General features: G+C 43.0%; 1 protein-coding gene across 4 annotated transcripts in view; it reads right to left on the reverse strand.

Moving 5' to 3' along the window:
• The window catches only part of nedd9 (neural precursor cell expressed, developmentally down-regulated 9), a 233848-nt gene that overhangs the window by 23769 nt on the left and 187184 nt on the right, over positions 1–22895 (reverse strand). For 3 of the 4 annotated variants that reach the window (XM_068058114.1, XM_068058123.1, XM_068058103.1), the window contains one exon: positions 14006–14473. The exons of the other annotated variant lie outside the window; for it this stretch is intronic. In XM_068058114.1, coding sequence (XP_067914215.1) covers positions 14006–14473 — 468 coding nt within the window. The remainder of the gene's footprint in view (positions 1–14005; positions 14474–22895) is intronic. 4 annotated transcript variants of the gene reach the window in all.

The raw sequence follows: 22895 nt of genomic DNA on the forward strand, positions 1-22895 counted from the left end.
TTCCTTGTGGGGGCCTTACTGTGCGTACATCATCTGCAGTATCTGATTACATAACGACTGTGGCTTCACTTCAAAATCCATTAATTGTAAAGCAGTTTCTGATATGCTGAGGACACTGCAAGGTGTTATACAAATACAAATACAGAATGCTGCGAACTGCTGCCTTGAAAAGTCAGTGGGTGAATCTACCATCTGGTTTTCTACTCAATCATACTGACCAGGAAGGTTCCAGGTTTGACCCCCGGCCTGTGCTGAGTGAGGTGACACAACCGTGTGAGTCCTAAAATTGATCTCAATGTCTGCAGGCTCAGGGTGGAAGTAGTGGGGGGGGGGGGCATCTGGGCTGGGGGGAATCTGGTCAACTTCCCAGGCCCAATAGTGAATCCTCCAGGAAAGCGCATGCATGCGGACATCGGACAAGGACAGGACTGGACTTGGTTCTGGTGTCTGCTCACTAGGCAGGTCTAAACACACACATGAAAAATGGCAGCATAGGCAAGCTTCCTGAGAGCTGCCATGAATCAGTGTCTTTGTGAAATCAGTGGAAAAAATTGGGAAAAACACAGTTTTTGTAATCACAAAGTTTTGTTATTTGGTGCTGTTCTTATCTGTACATTTCATTCTGCTGACTGTGCCTATCTAGTTAGAATGAAAGCAAGGACATGCATTGAGAGATCACTGTGGGAGAAACTTAGCATTTCGAAGGCTATGAAGTCATAAGAACAACAGAAGAAATGAGGGGATTTGCTAATTAAACCAAGACGATACATTTTTGGGCAGCTTCATGTGTGCGTGAGACTCATTTTACACAGCAGTTAGGATTCCTGGAAGTGTGGAATGACGCTTATTTTTCAGTTCACGTTTTACAACTGCAAAGTTTGTCTCAGCCTGCACCACCCTTGAATTCTGGTAACTTGTTATGAACAGGAAGTCAACAACAAAATCATACCACAAATCTTCGGTGGGTTGTGGGGGCATGGGGGTGGGGTGTGCGGTGCAGTGTTGGTGGTGGGGTTTGATGAGTCTGTGACAGCAAGTAAAAAAATGACGTCTACACATTAAATTGTATTTGAACATATTCCTAAATTATGCCAATGATCCTTGAAAATCACCCAGCTCTGTAACAAGCATCAACGCTTACATTTATGTTGCAGCATATCACATCAGTGTTTCACAAACTTCTTCACGAGATGAATTCTAATTAATTTTAGAATGCAATGACTACAAAATGTGTTAGCATACCACTATTTAGCCACATTTTTGCTGTATTCTGTTAAGACTTAACTTCTAACAGGGTGCTAACAAGAATAAAGTCCAGATGATGATTGGATTAGTGTACAGTGCACCACACCACAAAATTCACTTTTCCTGGAATGTCCCAACTTGTTGAGGAGTACATAGTTTAGCAACAAACCTTCAATTAATGACTGGAATAATTATACAGCCTCCGTATTTTTTCTAGGAGTCTGGCCATTCTTTCCTGCCTCCAGACATTGTGTGGGAATGTGCCTTGTCATTATAGAGTCTGTAGTTATTAATTTGTCACGGTAATTCCACTGTTTGAAATCCTTGATATATATCTTAAATTTGAAATTTCCCATCAGTTTTTATTTGGAGGCTTAACTAACAGGCAATAGTAAATAATGAAGAGGTTGAGAACTAGATATAAATCTGGCTGGACAGCCATTTTCTTTGAAATTGTTCTTGTTTGCTGATACAGAAGCTGGTCTCGGTCATGCATAATTTCTGTCTTAGATTGTTCTCAGACAAAACTTTAGTGACACTGTGAACTTAAAATTGACTTTAGGAAGCCTATCTTTAACAAGAGTGTTTCTTTTTTGTTGGGGAAAGACAATACTGAAATATGGACTATGGATATCTGCATATTTATAAGCAGTTATCTGGACTAACTGCTTTCCTGGAGGGGAGTAATAATGGGCAATGCTCGCTCTCGGCTGGGCGGCTGCGCAACAACCTGAAAATATTGTACAGGCCGCACACAAGTTGGCCCCTTTTAAGTTACGGTTGCACAGCCACGCAAAAATTTTTTTAAAGGGGCTGTGCACTTAAATAAATCACCTGCGTACTCCAAAAAAAAAATTAGAGGGTACATTGATTATGAACAACTTAAGTGTCACTGCACTCCCAATAGAGAGCCACACTTGAACAGAGTATAGGTCAGAGAATCAATGCAACAGAACTGAGACCCATGCTTCCTTCAAACATGACTTCTCAGCAGGAATGCTCAATTTACCTTTACATTACTAACAAGTTAAAAGCATCATAAATTCCCTCATGTCTTTGAAATATCTAATGCATGCAAAGTGTACAGGTACCTGTGGGATACACAGCACTTGTTGCCACAGCCCAACTACTTGACCAGCTGTTTGCACTCTACCTAAGTGGTAATGTTGATTAATAAAGTGATTGTCAATTTAATTGGAAAGAGCTTTATGGACCTGGTTTTGGAATGATACAAGTGAAGCTAATTCCCTGTTCACCTCCCAGTTTCCACACTGTGGGAGTGAATCGCTGAAGCTAAAGTTACCCACGTTCCAGTCATCAAAATCTGGGTTCAAACATTCTGAAAAATACATGGAGAAGTTGGAATTTTTCAATGTTTTTCAGCATTGTTCAAAGTGTTGTATAAATCAAGTGTTGCATCAAAATTCTTTTGATTTTGTTATTGTAAACCTTGTAAATAAATGTTTTTATTACTCTTGGTTTGAATAAAGTGTCCTGGAACTATGGTGTTTTCACCTTTGAGTCTACAGAGATAGGTGCTGGGCGACTCATGTAGGATTGCGGACACTGCTTAATGCTGTAGTGCAAAGACAATTGACACTCGAGTCAGAAAATTATGGGTTTAAGCCCCACTTCAGAGACTTGAGCACATAACCTAGTCTGACCTTTCAGTGCACTAATGAGGGAAAACTGCATTGTCAGAGACTCTGCTTTTCGGATGAAATTATTGTCATGTAGGCCCCCACCTGCCAAGAATGAGGCATATTAATTTCACCACATGGACATTAAATTTCAAATTGTTGCTGGGAAGAGAAGGCCTGATACAAGGGGTTGCCAGGCCCCTGGCTGGAAAGACATTTTTGCATATTAGCAGTGTTGGAACAAAGGAGCTATCTCCTGCTTCAATACAATACACAGAACAGACCTGGTCAAACCAGTCAGTCATGTGACCACCCTGCTGGCCAACTTGGGGAGTTTTAACTTGTAGAGACAGTGTCTGAACTGGCAGAAAGCTGTTTGCTCCTGGATTAAAAAGACGCCTCGTGGCTGGCTCGCCACAATCTCTCCTGTCTGCTCCCATCTCTTTCTCACGGAACTCCAAAAACCGACTGAAGGCACATGAATCCCAAGAGAGAAAAGTCTCCTACAGTGATCAAGGTTTAAGAAGAATACTGGGCCTCAACGAAAAGCATGATCTCCCTACAAGCAAGGACTCTACAGTGAGCTCGAAGAACCATAACAACAACTCTTCAGATATTGCCTCAAACCTTTCCATTTTATTTTTCTTCTGCTCTTTTCTCTCTCTATTTGCATGTACGTATCTCATATGCATGTTAGTGTGAGCGCGTCATGTATCCATAGGCATCAACTGAATTAGAGTTTAAGTTTAATCAAATTTCACCTTTCTTCTTTAAACCTAAGAAAGCCTGTTTGTGCTCATTTCTTTGCCTTAGGATTGGAAAGCAGTGAACAAGGATTCACCAAGGGGGAGTTAAAACACCGTGTGTTTAAAAATAAAACCCTGTTACGGTAAGACCAGTTGTAGGCTGAAAGGGAACCCTAGACCTCTTTCTCACCTGGTCGATACATTATAAACAAGGTTCCAATTGTCCTCTTAGGTGTAAAAGATCCCATGACACTGTTCAAAGAGCAGCAGGGAAGTTGTCTGGGCCAATATTTATTCCTCAACCAACACCACTAAAACATATCATCTGGAAATCTTACTCATTGCCCCTAGTGGAACTTTGTTGTGTGCAATTAAGTCATGAAAGGTGCTAGATGCATACAAGTTCTTTCTTTCTATACTGTACCATCCCTTACACAATAAGAGTAAGATTGTAAGTTAGAGATCATTGCAGCTGTCTACTTAAAGAAACTTCTTTTTTGCTGTGAACATCAGTGATGAGAGTTGGAAGAGGTTCTGAAGCTTTAGATTGATTACAGACAAGATAAATCACATAGATTTTGACACAGAGTGTATGGAGAGAGGTACCTCATTGATTACAGCATTCAAAAACACTTCTTAGCCCCAACAACTTGAATGTCAATAAAGCCAGCTGTCTCTAACAACATTATATAATGCATAGTACAGATCATTCGGGTGACCAGGAAATCATTGGGATGAAAGTGGTCTCTGCCATGAAACGGGCTCACAGCAAATTGGCAGCTGATTTTTCATTGTGTTTGATCTAATTTCCACTGAAGGTCACAGAACAATAGTGCAAACGTTTTTTGGAGACTCGACTTTTACTTGACTTGAATTCTTGGCAATATTTTCAAAGTGAAGGCATAATAAAAACTGGTGCAGTCTATAACAGGCTGTCAATCCATTATTGCTCATTACTTGCTACTGGATTGGACCAACTTCACCCCAGAGCTCTCCCCTCTGAACACTGGATTGACATTGAGTGGGGTACTTGTATCAGATGGGAGTGGAGGGCTTCCCACTCCCCATTATATCTAATCGGTCCTCCTGATAAGGGCTTGTATATCAGCCTAATAAACTTCCTACAAAATAAAGGATATTTTTTGTGGAAACAACCCAGAGCACAATGTAAAGCAGTAGAAGAAATGGGAAGAGAAAGAAGATGGTAGAGTTCAATATGTTTTGGGATCATTTTTACAGTCCAGCAACAAAGAGGTTCTCCCCTTGCAGCAATAACTTATAAATCAGCTTGAACATGTTCAGTGACAAGACTGTGAATCTGTAAGAGCATCCAGAAAAATAAATTGTCACTGTAAAGTGTGGACTCAATGAATAAGAACAGAATATCTGAATGAATGTTTTATTTTACAGTTAGCATGTAATCATTTTACTGAGTTGGGATATAATAGATGTACAACTTGTTCCTCTTCTAGAATAATCAGGAGGAAGAGAAAGGAAATGACTCAAGGTTGAGGAAAATATTAAGGAGTTTAAGTTACTGAAGCACTAATGCCATTTCTGACAGTTACATAAACAATGCTCCAAAGACACTGAGTTACAAATGGAACCCAGCATTTATTAAGGAGGGGTACTAGTGATGTTTGTTAAAATTTGTGCTGTCGTTTCAAGTTTTTGAAGTGAGGCAGTCAGCATCGCAAACCATTCCTACATGCACTGGAGTTTGAGGAAGGGAAAGCATTTTTCAAAGCTGTAAAGATTAATTTTATATATAAGTACCAGTTGAATTCTCCAGTGCTGCGAGTGGGTGTCCAACTGTCAGGCATCTACCACAGCCTCCATTGGTTGGCTACTAAGCAGAAGGACATTGAAAGACATGGGCAGCAGATGAATGGGAATACCAACACCTGGAAGTTCCCCTCCAAGTCACACATCATCCCAACTTGAAAATACATCACTGTTCCTTCATCGTCACTGCTCAAAATTCTGTAACTCCCCACCTAATGGCACTGTGGGTGTACCTACACCATAGACTGCAGGTTCAAGAAGGTGGTTCACCACCACCTTCTCAGGAGCAATCAGGGATGGACAATAAATGCTGGCCTTGCCAGTGAAACCCACATTCAATGAACAAATAAAAAATAGGTTGCTACCTAAATAAGGGTTCTCTATCCCATCCTCCCGCCCTTCCATGCAGGGATGCCTCGGTCTTTGCCTGACACAGCTCCGATTTGGAACTGAGCAGCATGAAGAAATTTGACCATGGCACATGTATGCTGTTGCACAGCACCAATGATATCTCCTTTCCAAAACAGTGGATTCTGATTCTACACAACGATTCACTTGTTCCTTAATAACAGTTAATAAAAGAAAGATTTGCATTTATATAGTGCCTTTCACAACCTCAGGATATCTCAAAATGCTTTACAGCCAATGAAGTACTTTTCGGGGTTTTAGACTGATTGCATGGGCATTTCCCAGCTCTGACTTCTCTGCCGGGGGAATTCAAGGAGTGTTTGATGTAAATGAGAGATTCAATGACAGCATCAGAAAATCTCCTCCAATTTCTTAGCTCTCTGCAGCATCTCGCCAGTAATGTTTGAATTTTATTTAATTTCACCTGCAGCTCAGGGTCAGTAAGCTTGGTGGAACTTTGGGCCAGTCTCTCCCTTAGTGCACTACTGTCTAAATTAATGCAGGAAATGCAGCAACCAATTTGCACACAGCTATGTCCCAAAAAGAGCAGTGAGATAAATGATCAGATCCTCTGTTTTTAGATATTGGTTGAGGAATAAATGTTGGCCAGGACATTGGGAGAACACCCCTGGTCTTCCTCAAAATAGTGCCATTGGATCTTTTATGTCCACCTGAGAGCGTAGACAGGGCCTTGGTTTATCATCTCATCTGAAAGACGGCACCTTATATTCTCTCAGCACTGCAGTGTTAGCTAGATTTTGAGCTCAGGATCCTGGAGTGGGACTTGAACCCACAACCTTCACAGTGGGCAGCACTCTCGCCTCTGAATCACAAGGTTCTGGGTTCAACACCCACTCTAGGGCTTGAACGCAAAATACAAGGCTGACGCTCCAATGCAGTACTGAGGGAGTACTGCATTGTCAGAGGTACTGTCTTTCAGTTGAGACATTAAACCACCCCATCTGCCAGCTTGGGTAGATGTAAAAGATCCCATGGCACTATTTCAAAGAAGGGCAGGGGAGTTATCCCCGGTGTCCTGGCCAATATTTATCCCTCAATCAATATCACAAAAACAGATTACCTGGTCATATCATATTGCTGTTTGTTGGCACCTGGTGTGCGCCAAATTGGCTGCCACGTTTCCTACAAAATTGGCTACACTTCAAAAGTACTTCATTGGTTGTAAAGCGTTTGAGAGATCCGGTGGTTGTGCAAAGTGCTACATAAATATAAGTCTTTCTTTTCTTTCTTTTTCTGACTCAGAGGTGACACCGTGAACAAATGTTATTGTTTAATATTTTTCCTTGATTTTCCTCCCCCCAAACATACAGCTGTGATATTGAAGTAGGCTTTCTGATTGCATAGAACCTTGCCCATTGGGAGAGCTCAACAAGAAATTGCACGTGTGCAGCCCACAATTTTCCATTGATTGTAGGCTGTGTGCATGAGGTTTCCCACCTTGCAGCCCCAGTGAATGCGGCTCTGTGTTGGGAGTGCGCAATTGGACAATTTACACCATTATGTCAGCAGAACCTATTTTGATGAAAAAAAATCATTCAATTGCAGGACATTTTCTTTTCAAAAGAGAGAGAGAGAGAGCTGGGGGTACAAAAACAAAATACACAAATAGGAATGACAAGCACTGTGGCAGGTAAAATTACATTTACAACTGCAGTCCCAAATTACAAGAAAGCACAAAAGTCTGACTGGATGTGAAGCTCAGCCTGCTATACCTGCTTGGTAACTGGAAGGTGTTGAATCCTCCAGCTGAGCTTTAGCAGGAGTTTGTACGAGCATGGGCTCCAGGGGATAAATTGAGAAGTAGAGGTAGGCCCTGAAAAGGGAAATGTCTGACCTTTCTGCCAATATAAACTGCAATGGAAATGGAAACTGCTACTTTCCAGCCAAGAATTTCCTGATCATTCCTCTTGCTGTCTGCTTGGCTTCAGTACAAATCACACCACCATTTTAATAGGTAACTAATTTTTTTTTTCTTCTTTGCACCAAATTGCTCAAATTTCTTCTGCTCTATGCTGCAATCTGACATCTTGTGTTGTCATCTATAAAATTAAACATTCCGTCTCCAGCCTCCACACCCAAACTCTGCTGCTTTTAGTTACTCAACATTTCATCATTCACTGAAAGTGAGCCAGACTGCTCCAGAAAAATAACAGCTGCGAAGCTGCTTACAGTTATACTCTAAACTGTACAAGCATTTCACTGTAAATAAAGATTTGAAAATGATTCACCTTCTGTGAAATACTAAAAATAAAGTACAGTAAATAGAATTACTAAAAGAGTAAAACTGGTTGGGTGGCCCAGTTAGCATATTGCCTGCTCACTGAGCCTTGGGTTTGAAGTCAGCCAGACTGATGAGAGGCGGCCCTCATCCTAAGTGTCAACTTGGCTCATGTGAGAGCAACCTTGCCTCTGAAGGTTGTGGGTTCAAATTTCACTACATTGAGTACATATTCTGGACTCATAATCTGGACTGACACTTCAATGTAATACCGAGAGCACCCTGGATTGTTGGAGGTGTTGTTTTCCATATGAAATATTAGATTGAGATCCTGTCTGTTCAAATGTACTTCAGAAGTCCCATGACATTATTCAAAGTTCTCCAGGTATCTATCTCTCTGGCTCAGTCTGATTCTCTTGCAGGGTTAGGCTTGATATTGATAATTTAACAATGTCATAGAGCTGAACAAATGGAGAACTGCTACTAATGGGGTTTGTAGCAAACCAGTTTCCAATGGAGGTGTCTGCAGCAGCATTATCAATCAAGTTCAATCAATCAATCACATTTCAAGTTCAATATCCAACATCCATCACAAACATCAACGTGAATGCCACTACAACGTTGCCAGTGATTCTCCTCCTGAAGGTTATATCTAATAGACTCCACTCTGACAAAAGGCAATCTCATTTTGCAAAGAATGTTCTTCTACAATAGCAAGCTTAGTGTTGTTATAGTCAACCAACACGTTTGAGCAATAAGTAGGTTAATATTCGTGAAAGAACAATGTTTGACAGCAACTAAAGGCACTGCAAACACCTTTAGAATTAGTAACTTAACAGTATTAGTATATATGGCAATATCTTATTTGATTTAATAGATGAAAATTTCCATGTACCACCTGTTCTGTGACAATCCTTTACTGCACACTAGCAAATCCCTTTTGGTGTTGCTCACAGAGAGTCTTTGTTTTATAATGGGTTTTTAATGCCATGAATGCAGACAGCAACATCAGGACCACTGATTTATCCAATTACTTCCCTCACTTGTGATTTATACATTCAGTCCTGATTTGCTGCTGTTCTATTTTGAACCAATTAACAAAGCGGGATGGTTGAATTTTTTTTATTCATTCATGGGACGTGGGCGGCGCTGGCCAGGCCAGCATTTATTGCCCATCCTAATTGCCCTTGAGAAGGTGGTGGTGAGCTGCCTTCTTGAACCGCTGCAGTCCGTGTGAGGTAGGTACACCCACAGTGCTGTTAGGAAGGGAGTTCCAGGATTTGGACCCAGCGACAGTGAAGGACCGGCGATATAGTTCCAAGTCAGGATGGTGTGTGACTTGGAGGGGAACTTGCAGGTGCTGGTGTTCCAATGCATTTGCTGCCCTTGTCCTTCTAGTTGGCAGAGGTCGCGGGTTTGGAAGGTGCTGTCTAAGGAGCCTAGGTGCGTTGCTGCAGTGCATCTTGAGGATGGTATACACTGCTGCCACTGTGCATCGATGGTGGAGGGAGTGAATGTTTGTGGATGGGGTGACAATCAAGTGGGCTGCTTTGTCCTGGATGGTGTCGAGCCTCTTGAGTGTTGTTGGAGCTGCATCTATCCAGGCAAGTGGAGAGTATTCCATCACACTTCTGCCTTGTGCCTTGTAGATGGTGGACAGGCTTTGGGAAGTCAGGAGTTGAGTTACTCGCTGCAGAATTCCTAGCCTCTGACCTACTCTTGTAGCTGCAGTATATATATGGCTACCCCAGTTCAGTTTCTGGTCAATGGTAGCCCCTAGGATGTTGATAGTGGGGGATTCAGCGATCATAATGCCGTTGAATGTCAAGGGAGACGTTTAGATTCTCTCTTGTTAGAGATGGTCATTGCCTGGCATTGTGTGGCACAAATGTTACTTGCCACTTATCAGTCCAAGCCTTGATATTGTCCAGGTCTTGTTGCATTTCTACATGGACTGCTTCAGTATCTGAGGAGTCGCGAATGGTGCTGAACATTGTGCAATCATCAACGAACATCCCCACTTCTGACCTTCTGATTGAAGGAAGGTCATTGATGAAGCAGCTGAAGATGGTTGGGCCTAGGACACTACCCTGAGGAACACCTGCAGTGATGTCTTGAAGCTGAGATGATTGACCTCCAACAACCTAGGTAGGTATGACTCCAACCAGCAGAGAGTTTTCCCCTGATTCTCATTGACTCTAGTTTTGCTAGGGCTCCTTGATGCCATACTTGGTCAAATGCTACCTTGATGTCAAGGGCAGTCATTCTCACCTCACCTCTTGAGTTCAGCTCTCTTGTCCATGTTTGAACCTGATCAGGTTCTGATGAAAGGTCACAGACCTGGAATGTTAACTTTGCTTCTCTCTCCACAGTTGCTGCCAGACCTGCTGAGTATTTCCAGCACTTTAGTTTTTGTTTCAGTCATTCAGCCCATCAGATCTGTGCTGATGTTTCTCTCCACACCAGAAACCTGTTATAATCCCACTCTTCAGCTTGCCTATTATACTGTATCTATTGATGTTTTGCAATGTAATAAAGAAAGCCCCGAAGTTGTGTGTCAGTTAAATATTAACATGGTTTCTACTGCTCTACATCAGTGAGTTTGTGGTGAATGCCATCAAGCAGTAGCCTCTGCAGAGGTTGACAAGGAGTGAATCCCTCAAATTTTATTTTAGGACGCCAAACAGTCAGGGAGAGATAGAGGAGCAGATATGTAGGCAAATCTCAGAGAGGTGTAAAAATAACAGGGTAATAATAGTAGGGGATTTCAACTTCCCCAATATCAACTGCGATAGTCTTACTGCAAAAGGCTTAAAGGGGGCGGAATTCTTAAAATGCATACAGGACAGCTTTTTGAGCCAGTACTAGAAAGTCCGACAAGAGAAGGGGCAGCACTGGACCTAATCCTAGGGAATGAAGTCGGACAAGTGGTAGAAGTGTCAGTGGGATACATTTCGGGGATAGTGACCATAACTCTAAGATTTAAGGTAGTTATGGAAAAGGACAAAGATGGACCGAAAATAAAGGTACTGAATTGGGGGAAAGGCCAATTTTAAGATGATAAAACAGGATCTGGCCAAAGTGGACTGGGAGCAGCTACTTGTAGGAAAGTCCACATCAGATCAGTGGGAGTCATTCAAAGAGGAAATAGTGAGAGTTCAGAGCCAACATGTACCCATTAAGGTGAAGGGTAGGACTAACAAGTCCAGGGAACCCTGGATATCAAGGGATATAGAGGATTGGATCAGTGAAAAAATGGAGGCTTATGGCAGATTCAGAGTGCTGAACACAGTGGAGACACTAGAGGAGTATAGAAAGTGTAGGGGTGTACTTAAGGAGAGTGAAGAGGGGGCATGAAAAAACACTGGCAGGCAAGATAAAGGAAAATCCTAAGGCATTTTATAAGTATATTAAGGGCAAGAGGATAACCAGGGAAAGAGAAGGGCCCATTAGAGACCAAAGTGGCAATCTGTGTGTGGTGTCAAAGGACATAAGTGAGGTTTTAAATGATTACTTTTCATCTGTGTTCACTTTGGAGAAGGACGATGTAGGTGTAGAGATCAGGGAGGGGGATTGTGATATACTTGAACATATTAGCATTGAAAGGGAGGAAGTATTAGCTGTTTTAGTGGGCTTAAATCCCCAGGCCCAGATGAGATGTATCCCAGGCTGTTATGTGAGGCAAGGGAGGAGATAGCAGGACCTCTGACACAAATTTTCAAATCCTCTCTGGCCACAGGAGAGGTACCAGAGGACAGCGAATGTGGTACCATTATTTAAGAAGGGTAGCAGGGATAAACTAGGTAATTACAGGCCGGTGAGTCTAACATCAGTGGTTGGGAAAATATTGGAAAAAATTCTGAGGGACAGGATTAATCACAACTTGGAGAGGCAGGGATTAATGAGGAATAATCAGCATGGCTGTGTCAGGGGGAGATTGTGTCTGACTAACTTGATTGAATTTTTCGAGACAGTGACCAGATGTGTAGATGAGGGTAAAGCAGTTGATGCCGTCTATATGGACTTCAGTAAGGCTTTTGATAAGGTCCCGCATGGGAGATTAGTTAAGAAGGTAAGAGCCCATGGGATCCAGGGCAATTTGGCAAATTGGATCCAATATTGGCTTTGTGGCAGGAGGCAGAGGGTGATGGTTGAGCGTTGTTTTTGCGAGTGGAAGCCTGTGACCAGTGGTGTACCACAGGGATCAGTGCTGGGACCCTTGATGTTTGTAGTTTACGTTACTGATTGAGACGTGAATATAGGAGGTATGATCAGTAAGTTCGCAGATGACACGAAAATTGGTGGTGTCTTAAATAGTGAGGAGGAAAGCCTTAGATTACAGGACGATCTAGATGGGCTGATAAGATGGGCGGAGCTGTGGCAAATGGAATTTAATCCTGAGAAGTGTGAGGTGATGCATTTTGGTGGGACTAACAAGGCAAGGGAATATACAATGGATGGTAGGACCCTAGGAAGTACAGAGGGTCAGAGGGACCTTGGTGTACTTGTCCATAGATCACTGAAGGCAGCAGCACAGGTAGATAAGGTGTTTAGGAAGGCATATGGGATACTTGCCTTTATTAGCCGAGGCATAGAATATAAGAGCAGGGAGGTTATGATGGAGCTGTATAAAACGCTAGTTAGGCCACAGCTGGAGTACTGTGTACAGTTCTGGTCACCACACTATAGGATGTATTTGCACTGGAGAGGGTGCAGAGGAGAATTTCAGCTATGAAGAGAGACTGAAAAGGCTGGGGTTGTTTTCCTTGGAGCAGATAAGGCTGAGGGGAGATATGATTGAGGTATACAAAATTATGAGGGGCATTAATAGGAAGAAACTTTTTCCCTTAGCGGAGGGGTCAATAACCAGGGGGCATAGATTTAAGGTAAGGTGCAGGAGGTTTCGAGGGGATTTGAGGAAAAAAAATTTCACCCAGAGGGTGGTTGGAATCTGTAACGCACTGCCTGAAGAGGTGGTAGAGGCAGGAACTCTCACAACATTTAAGAAGTATTTAGATGAGCACTTGAAATGCCACAGCATACAAGGCTATGGGCCAAGTGCTGGAAAATGGGATTAGAATAGTTAGGTGCTTGATGGCCGGCACAGACCTGATGGGCCGAAGGGCCTGTTTCTGTGCTGTATAACTCTATGACTCTATGACTATGACCACGTGGTGTGTGCTGTCTTTAAAAAAAAGCTGTGGCTTATCATTAACACTACATCACCAAGCACTGATAGTTAGACTGGGAATAGAATACGTATTCACTGGCTATAAGTTTGTATGGTATGACATTATGTTGTCACAAGCCCAAAATTTTCCTCCAGTGGCTCAGGCAGTTTGTCCAGTGAACCAGACCAGGAAGGTTGTGGGTTTAATTCCTCACCACACTAAATTGCTATTAACTGAGGAGATACTACAATTAACCTGGACACCCTGTGTTAAACAGAGGGAAACCAATTAGGAGTCCTGCTACTCATTGTTGCCCAGGGCCCCCTACTGAGAAATAGCTTCAATAATGCCACTGGGCAAGGACAGGATTGATCTTGACTGCAACATTTTCCGCAGTTGAATTGTTTTCTGACAGTGAATGCTGTGGCATCCACTGATGGCTTACCTATTGCTCAATGGGGTAGATTTTCAACTTGAAATCAATGGAAATGAAAATAGGGCAATTTCTGTAAGGGGTGGCCAAACAGCAATGCCAGTTTTACATGTGGGTGGCAAGTTGAAAATCTACCCAATGCCTTCTGGAGTGAATGAGGAGAAAATTAATGCAAAAAATGAATAAAAGCCCCTATACACAATACAGTATACTTGGCAGAGATTATTGCCAGATTAGAAACCAGAAACGGATTTCACTCTTTTGTGCCAGCATAGAAATGAACAAAGTGGAGAATCCTATACCATGAGCAACTCATAAAATGAATAAGAGAAACCTACCTTGCTTATAGGAGCACTATCAGCCCCCCAAGCACTCCTCTGTATAGATGGTGGTACCTGATAGATCTCATGAGCTTGTGCAGCTTGGCCTGAAGCAGTGGGAGGCACCTGATATATGCTCTGACTCAGGTGTGAAGGGGGTACTTGGTAGATAGGATCTCGAAAAGAACTTCCACAGCCAGGAGAACCATGCAGGTTTGGGGGTACTTGATAGATGCCTTGCTGTAGTGACTGCTGTGGTGCCACTGGGGAAGATGCCTCATTTGGGGAGCTGTCGTAAATAGGTCCAACAAGGAGTTTGAGGCGGTTGCCCGGTGCAATACCCTGTCGTCCATGCAGTGAGCAAAGCCACCATCCTTCTAACCCGCCAGTGTTCTGTTCAATCACCATCAGTATATCTCCTTTACGAAAAGATAGCTCCTCTGGAGATTCTGGTGCATTGTCATATAAAGCTTTGGCCATAAGATTCTAGGAAAAAAAGCAAGCCATTAGAGACAGGAACAAGGAAGACATGAAAAATTGCCAAATGTATAAAGATCTGAGACGTGAGTGTCCAGCAAGTCACATGATACTCCCCAGGACCTGATATTCTGGCCCTTGAAGTCCAGGCAGCTCACTGGAACCCTATTTGGTCCCTTTTTTTAAAAAAACCGACATTGCTACATGTTAAAACAGAAACTGCCCTGACTGCCCTTCAGGTGTAGCGTCTTACTAGACACAACTGCAGTTAGAAGTGAGGACATGATGTTCAAAATTATGAGGGGTTTTGATAGAGTAGATAGCCAGAAACTGTTTCCATTGGAAGGAGGATTGGTAACCAGAGGACACAGATTTAAGATAACTGCCAAAACAGGGGAGATGAGGAGAATTATTTTTAATGCAGCAAATTATTATGATCTGGAACACATGGCCTGAAAGAATGGTGGAAAGCAGAGTCAATCGTTACTTTCAAAAGCGGGTTGGATAAATAGTTGAAAAGAAATTTGTAGGGTTATGGGCAAAGAGCAGGGGAGCGGGACTAATTGGATAGTGCTTTCAAAGAGCCACCACCGACACAATTGTCCAAATGGCCACCTTCTGTGCTGTGTGAATATTGTAGCACACCATAGACTAGCAAGGTTCTGCACTGGCTGCCCTATAACACCTAGAGAAAACAATACCTTTATTTGCATATGGCCCAGCCATACTCAGTGGATAAACTCACTGGGCCATTATGGGAGCTTAAATTGAAATTTATATTGCATTATTCTTCATCTCTCCACAATTCTTCCTGGTGTACTGGCCAATATTTATTCCTCAACCAATACCTAAAAAAACATATTATTTGGTAATTATCCCATTCCAGTTTGTAGGATCTTGTGCACACTTTAGCTGCCGTGTCTCCTATATTACAACAGTGTCTAAACTTCAAAAAAAGTACTTAATTGGCCGTAAAACGCTTAGAGATGTCCTGAGGTATTGAGAGATGCTATATAAATGCAGGTGTCCCTTTCTCTGTATATGCCCATATTCTGCCTTTTAGCATTAAATAATTTACAAGGGGCTGGACTTTAAGGGGCCCTCGACGTCAGGATTTGTGGCAGGAGGTCCTGAAGATGGCCCTGGATGAGGCCCACCATGGACCTCGATGTCGGCAGGGCCTGGCCCAATATTACTGGTGGCGGCGAGGCCTTGTGGCTGCCCCGACTGCACGGTGACGGGACCGCAATTTAAATATTTAAGTAAATTAAAATAATTAAATTAATGCACCTCATGTCTCCTCCTGACGTCCCGCTGCGATCTTCAGCCCGGCAGCTGGCACTGCCACACCTTCGGATCCCTGTCCGGGGAAATGAGGTGGAACACTGTTGGGGGGGGGGGGGAGGGGGGAAGGCAAGTTTATCAGTGCTAGGGGTGGGGGGGGGTGGTGAAATGGGGTCAAATTAGCATCATGGGTGTGGGGATGGTGGGAAGGGCTGAAGTTGAAAGTTTATGCAGTTTGGGGGGGGGGGCGGGGGAAGGTCAGTTGGTAAAGGTAAGTATTTTGCGGGGGGACAGGGCAAATAATTAATTTGTTATTGGAGGGTGGGAGAAGGGCAAAATAGATTTTTTATTTATTTTCATTCAATTTCCCTTTAAATATTTAAATTTCCCGGTAGGGCTGACAGCCCTTTAAAAATGGCATCAGCGCCTGCGCACAGGTAGTTGACACCATTGCTGGGGGACGAACAGTCCTCCCTCTCCATATGTTTAGGGGGGGTTGGGGGGGTGGGGTGGCCTGCCCCGGCTATTTAAATGAGTCACCGTGTCTTTGATGTGCGTGCTGCCATTTTTTCGTAGGAATGCAAAAGTATCCACTTGCTGTTCTGATGCTGTTCAGGGCACAGACCTGAAACGTTAACTCTGTTTCTCTCTCCACAGATGCTGCCAGACCTGCTGAGTATTTCCAGCACTTTCTGTTTTTATTTCAGATTTCCAGCATCTGTGGTATTTTGTTTTTATATTACTGTATCCACTTGATGGTTGTCTTTCGAGAATAAGTTTTGGATTACAGATTGCAAAATGTGCCCAATGTCCCTGCAGATTATGCCCCGTTTGATATCCTCAGTTGCTACAAATACATCAGTTAAGAAAATACGATAATTTTACTTGTCTGCTCTGTAATCCGTCAAAAGATTTAACAAGTTTGAATAAATGCAAAGGTGCATTTACACAACAAGCGCATCTTCATTGTGAAATAGTTTCACTATAGTTATAATGTAAATGCAGTCTGAATTTGGAAATGATCCAATATAATGGGGTAAATTGAAATGCCTCCAAGAAAAGGGAATCTCACTCTGCTTTATCCCAGAGTCATGTTGGGTCTCAGCCCTGCAGTTGTACTCCACAAGCCTGAGTGAAAACTGCTTACAGTGTAAATACCCTCCAAATAAATTCATTCAGGAAAGAAAATTAAAGATGCTCAAAACACCATTAGTCTGTCTAAGGAATTAAATTAACATTCTACTCCTGTCAAGTTGTTTCTTGCTTAAGAAAACATACCCAGTAATTTGAATTAAGCAATTTAAGCAAATGGCAAATTCAGGCATTTTTGGCACGAGTTCAGTTCAAATGAAGCAACTGTGAATTGAGAGGAATAGACTGGATTACTGAATATATTAAGTACTTGGTACTGTTCACCAAATCAAGAACTAGCAAGTAGAGAGAAACATGCTTCTTTTTGATAGAGTGTTCTGTCTATTATGAGGCCTCACAGACCTCAGGGGGTCCTTCTTCACTTGTCTTTCAGGAAACCTATCCTTGTACCACTTTAATTCCACAACACAATCACATTTCTTTCAGCTTTTGAGCTGCCACTGTTGTACATATATCCCACACTGTAGAACAGGTCATCAAGCACTCTTACAACTTGCTGCACTTGCTTTATCCTCAAGTACATCTTACATTGGCATTTCACAAAGAGCTCTCTCAGTAAACAAAAATGCAAAAGTCCTGCCCAATTCGACTTCTGAATAAACCACAGAGCTTAAAGGGAGAAAGTGCTACCTCAAGACATAGGGAGAGCAAAAGGACACGCTGCTGACCCCATGGGGGTGATGCCTGACCGCCTTAATCCTTTCATTGTCATGCCTTTGACAGCTTCTAATGCCATCCTACACCCTATAAACAAAAATGAGAGTTTCACGGGTCAAAATCTACTGTCCTCACATTAACAAAAGATGTCTTTGTTGGTTTCCCGGGAAACATCACCATTTGGTCAACTTAGATCTTGTTGGCATATGCTGACAACATGAAGAGAACAATATATGCATCTGAGTAAAAGTTACAACAGACAGAGAGTTTTATTATTGTGTGGAAGGGACTCATTGCCTGCTGCACAATATAGAAAAAAAGATTCTGTTCAAACTTCTTCACACAGTCAACTTGCGTTTTGTTTTGTAAACCCTTTTCCAGCAAATCACCAGTGGTATATAAGCATGAGTTCTTTCTTTCTTGTTATGTGAATCTCAGACCTCCCAAAGTAGTTCATTGCCAATTATTTTTTTGACATGCAGCCACTGTGTAGGCAAACATGGCAGCTCATTTGCGCAGACAGCAAATTCCACAAACAGCAATGAGATAAATTGCCAAGTAATTATTTGGCTGTGGAGGCTGAGGGATAAATGTTGGTCAGGGCACCAAGTGAACTCCTCTGCTCTTCTTCAACTAGCATAGATGGCAGATGGATCCTCAGTTAAACATCTCATCTGAAAGACAGCCCTGCCGATGGTGTGGCACCTGCTCAGTACTGAGCTTGAACACCAGCCTGAATTCTGTGCTCAGTGCCTTGAGTGTGACTTGAACTCAGGATCTTCTGACCGAACAGGCAAAAGTAAATTGAACAATGCAAGCCAAGTCTTCCATTGCTGATCTTATAAACAATCTCCCCAAACAAAAGGTGTTAGCTGTGGTTCTGCGATAGCTCTTCCGCCTCAGAGTCAGAAGGTTGTGCATTCAAAGCCCAAGCTTGAACACCAGATCTAGGCTGCCACTCCAGTGCAGTACTGAGGGAATCCTGCAGTGTAGGATGTGCCATCTTTTAGTTGAGGCCTCACCTGCCCTCTCAGGTGGATATAAAAGATTCCATGGCACTGTGTGGGATTTTGTTTGGCAAAGCCCCGGCGAGAACCCCGCGATGCCCCTTCTGTGGGAGGCCCGCCGAATCAAGTGCCAATTAGGCACTTAACTGGACAGTGGCGGGCCTTCCAGGGAATCAAGGACCCCGATGACTGACGTCCTGCCCTTTGAGAGCTACCAGCCAATCAGAGGCCGACAGCCTTTAACTGAGCAGCGCCACTGCACAGGCCGTGGTTGCTGCCAGTAGAGCACCCACCTGAGGCCTAGGAGCAGTGCTGGACCCAGGCCATAGGTAGGTCAGGGCAGGAGGGGGTCTCGCAGGGGAGGGTGTGTCGGGGAGTTGGCAGCAAGGGCAGTTGGTGTAACTTTCAGCAGGGCTCCCCCTTCCCAATGCTGGGTCCCTCGTTTAGGCACTGTGCCTTTTAATGAGGGATTCCGCTCCCCCCCCCCCCCCAACCCCGGAGCCTGCAAGCAACCCACACGGTTTTTCTTGCCGTGCTCCCCATGCAGCGACAGGCTCGCCCGCTGCTGAGCTAATTGCGGTGGTGGCAGGATGAAGCCCTTAATTGGGCATTAATTGCTCACTGAAGGGCCTCACTTGGCAGCAGGGCAGTAAGGTTCACAGGCCTTCCCGCCCCAGACTTAATTTCGGCAGAAGCGGGAAGGTAGCAGGGTTCAACCCCCACCATCACAATCCCACCCAATTACCTGCTCTCCTCACATCCAAACCTGCTATGGGGGAGAGCATAAAATTCTCCCCACTATTTCAAAGAAGAGCAGTGGAATTCTCCCTGGTGCCCTGACCAATATTGATCCTTCAACGAACATCATAAAACAGATTATCTGATCATTATCACATTGATGTTTCTGCAACCTTGCTGTGTGAAAATTGGCTGTGGCATTACTTACATTGCAACAGTGATTGCACTTCAAAGCGGTAGTGAGGCTCACCACCACATTCCTGCTCTGACCACTTGCTGTGTGCACAAATTATTGGGTCCAAGGCAGGAAAATGGATTAAGGTCAGTGTGTTCCACCTCTCCTCCAGTGGGAAGAGGAAAATCCAGGCCCTTGTGTTTTGCTCATGTTGCATGTACTAAGGGCCTATACACCTTTTTGATGAAACTGTAGCTGCCGTATTACAAAAATGTACGCAGGCACAGCATTTCCATACAACATATATACAGTCAGAATATGCGTGTCCACAATTTCATTTAAGTGGAATAACATGAAATCCATATCTCTTAGCACAGTGGATATAAAATAATACAGCCAATCATGGCACTGTCCAGGAACAATTATTGCAGAGTGTACCAGAAGCACATTCTGTTGGGGCCCAGAACTCATGCCTGAACATACTTTCAGGCCGAATTAAGATCAGGCACTGGTGGGGCTGCAATATTGATCGTAGCCATGAAGGCAGGAAGAGCTATGGGCATTTCCAAAGCCTTGTGCTGCTGTGCCATGGCTGAAGTGACAGAAGTCCAAGCACTCCTGCAGTCTACAGGGACCTGGCAGGGGGTAGGACTATGATGGCAAGCAGGGAACAGGGAAAACAAATGCAGTATGAAGAATGATGATATGGAAGTACTCAGGTAAGGGGAATTCATATTCTATGGTAGGGAAACAATTGTCAGTGGCTCATGGAAGGACAACATTAATGGTTACAGCATTTTTAGTTGTTTCCCCTGGTCTTGCTCCAAATGAGAAATATTGCAAAAAGGAAGAAGTGGCACAGTACTGAACAAGGCCTCCAATAACTAAGTGCAAATTACAAATGGGATTCTTCATAAGTTCTGAAGCAACAAAACAATTCATTTTCAAAAAATGCCAGACTTAACTTGACAATAGTATTCTGTTCCTTCGGAGAGAAAAGGCAGCTCAGGAAGTTTCACTTTACCCCTGAACCACGCCTGGTGTAATCTGAAGAGTTTAGAGGTCTACTAGTTGCACCCACTTCTGGCAAAGTTAGGTGCAGACAGCAGAAAAGCAACAGAAGATTAACGCTCATTTTTCCTCTCCATTGCACTGATTTGTCAGGTGCTATCTGGGATCAGGCCAGGAAAATTGGCTTTAATGCTTTTCAGATAATTGGACACTATTTTTGATATGTCTGTACATCGAATAGCCCTATTATTGACAACACCATTGAATGAGGTAATCTGGTTTTACCTATGGCAGTGACAAGTTTATTCAGCTATGTGCAAAATGCAAGTTTAACATGTACAATAAGATTAATTACCAAGTAAATTCTACAAGTGAACCTGACCGCCAAGTCATCAATGAGGTTAGCTCCCTTTACTTTCATATGTACAACCAGAATGTAATTTGATAAGATTTTGAATCATACATATTTGTGAAGGATAATCATACTAACATTCCATGTTTGGCTTTGAATTTGCTGGCCTCAAGTGTTATAACTGCAGGCAAAGAAAAGACAATGCAGAACAGGTTTTTAAACTCAAACTTTTCACATTGATATGACAATTTCTGTCAGTTCTTCATAGAGACAAGAGGTCCAAATGTTATGACTGTGCGCTACTGGCGGTGAGCCTCAGCGGGAACATGCAGTTGTAAATTCAGACCTAATATTTAAACTTACAACAAGGTCATAAGGCTGTGAATGGTGATGGAAAGCAATGTGTTTATGGAAGAGCCAAAACCAGTGCCACTTCAAAAAAAAGTAACTGCAGAATCAATGAAGAACTTTAATTTCACTTTAACAGGTGTATGTGCGCGCACACGCGCACGTGTGTTCTGTCACTAGTTGTTGGTTAACCTAGCCCAAAGTGCCCTCTGCATTCCATGGCTCATACTAAAAAGGTCAATTGACCTTTACCAGAATTAGTATTAAAATGGGTCTACAAGTCTGTGGTAAACGAATTTGATGGCATCCCTGGCTTCTGGAAAACCAAACTGAAAGAGCACCAATATAAAAAGATTTGTAATAATGGCCTTCCAATTACATGGGCTTTTTATATTCTGCTTGGTCTGCTGTTGAGACATACTATTTATGCAAATATTGGTAGGAATGACCCTAATGGAAAATGCTTACATTGTTGTTGACACAAGAAGTCTGCTGTGCAAAGTAGACTAATTGGATATTATTGCAAGAAATTAATTCAGAACACTCCCCATCGTTGAAATGGGAGATTAATATCTAAAGATATTCGATGACAGCTCTGTCATCAGGGAATTATGCTACTGTTGGTGTCTTGTCATGCACACTGCATTTTGGCTTAGGCAGGCTGTAAGAACTAGAGATTGGCAGGAGAAATAACTTTACTTGTGGGAAAGTTTAGTTTAGTTTAGAGATACAGCACTGAAACAGGCCCTTCGGCCCACTGAGTCTGTGCCGACCATCAACCACCCATTTATACTAATCCTACACTAATCCCATATTCCTACCACATCCCCACATTTCCCTACCACCTACCTATACTAGGGGCAATTTATAATGGCCAATTAACCTATCAACCTGCAAGTCTTTGGCATGTGGGAGGAAACCGGAGCACCCGGAGGAAACCCATGCAGACACAGGGAGAACTTGCAAACTCCACACAGGCAGTACCCAGAATTGAACCCAGGTCGCTGGAGCTGTGAGGCTGCAGTGCTAACCACTGCGCCACTATGCCGCCCCAAAAGGTTATGCTTTTGGCTATAGATAGGATTCTACACAGAGCTGTTAGTTTACCAAGGTGTCATCCAGATTTTTCAAAGGCAAAGAAAAGTAATCTAACCTCTGGATTCTACAGGAATATAATTGAGAAATGTTACATGAGGAATTCTGATCTTAATAATCTGAGGAGGGTGTTTTAAGTTCCAATGAGTTTTAATGATCCAATGAGGTAAACTACATCAATTCAGCCCTATGGAGGTAATGGGGGTGATTCTGTGATCTCAGTGGGGAGCTACTCTCACAAGAAGCACAGGTTGGTGACAGGATGGGACAACAATACTGTTGGGAATGGGGGAAATCACACAATCACTGGCAATGTCATCAGCAGGAGCTGGAGCTGAAAAAGCTACGGGACTTAAAAAGTTGCAATCTAGATAGAAATAAATCTTTTCAGATAAACTCAAACTTTCTGTTTCTGGAGACGGATGACATCATTGTTGTCACGATGAGCTCACAACCAATAAAATGATGCATCTCAATATGATTTGCGTAGTTGTGTCTGTAAACAGAACACAAGATCCAAATAAAGACCATTAGGGATCCAGGCTTGGTCCCAGTCTGAGCTGAGTTAGAACAGTGCCATCTGTTAGGGAGGGCAGAATCATTATTCATCAA

The sequence above is a fragment of the Heterodontus francisci genome, chromosome 2 (assembly GCF_036365525.1).
Source record: "Heterodontus francisci isolate sHetFra1 chromosome 2, sHetFra1.hap1, whole genome shotgun sequence".
In the NCBI taxonomy this organism is placed as follows: domain Eukaryota; kingdom Metazoa; phylum Chordata; class Chondrichthyes; order Heterodontiformes; family Heterodontidae; genus Heterodontus; species Heterodontus francisci.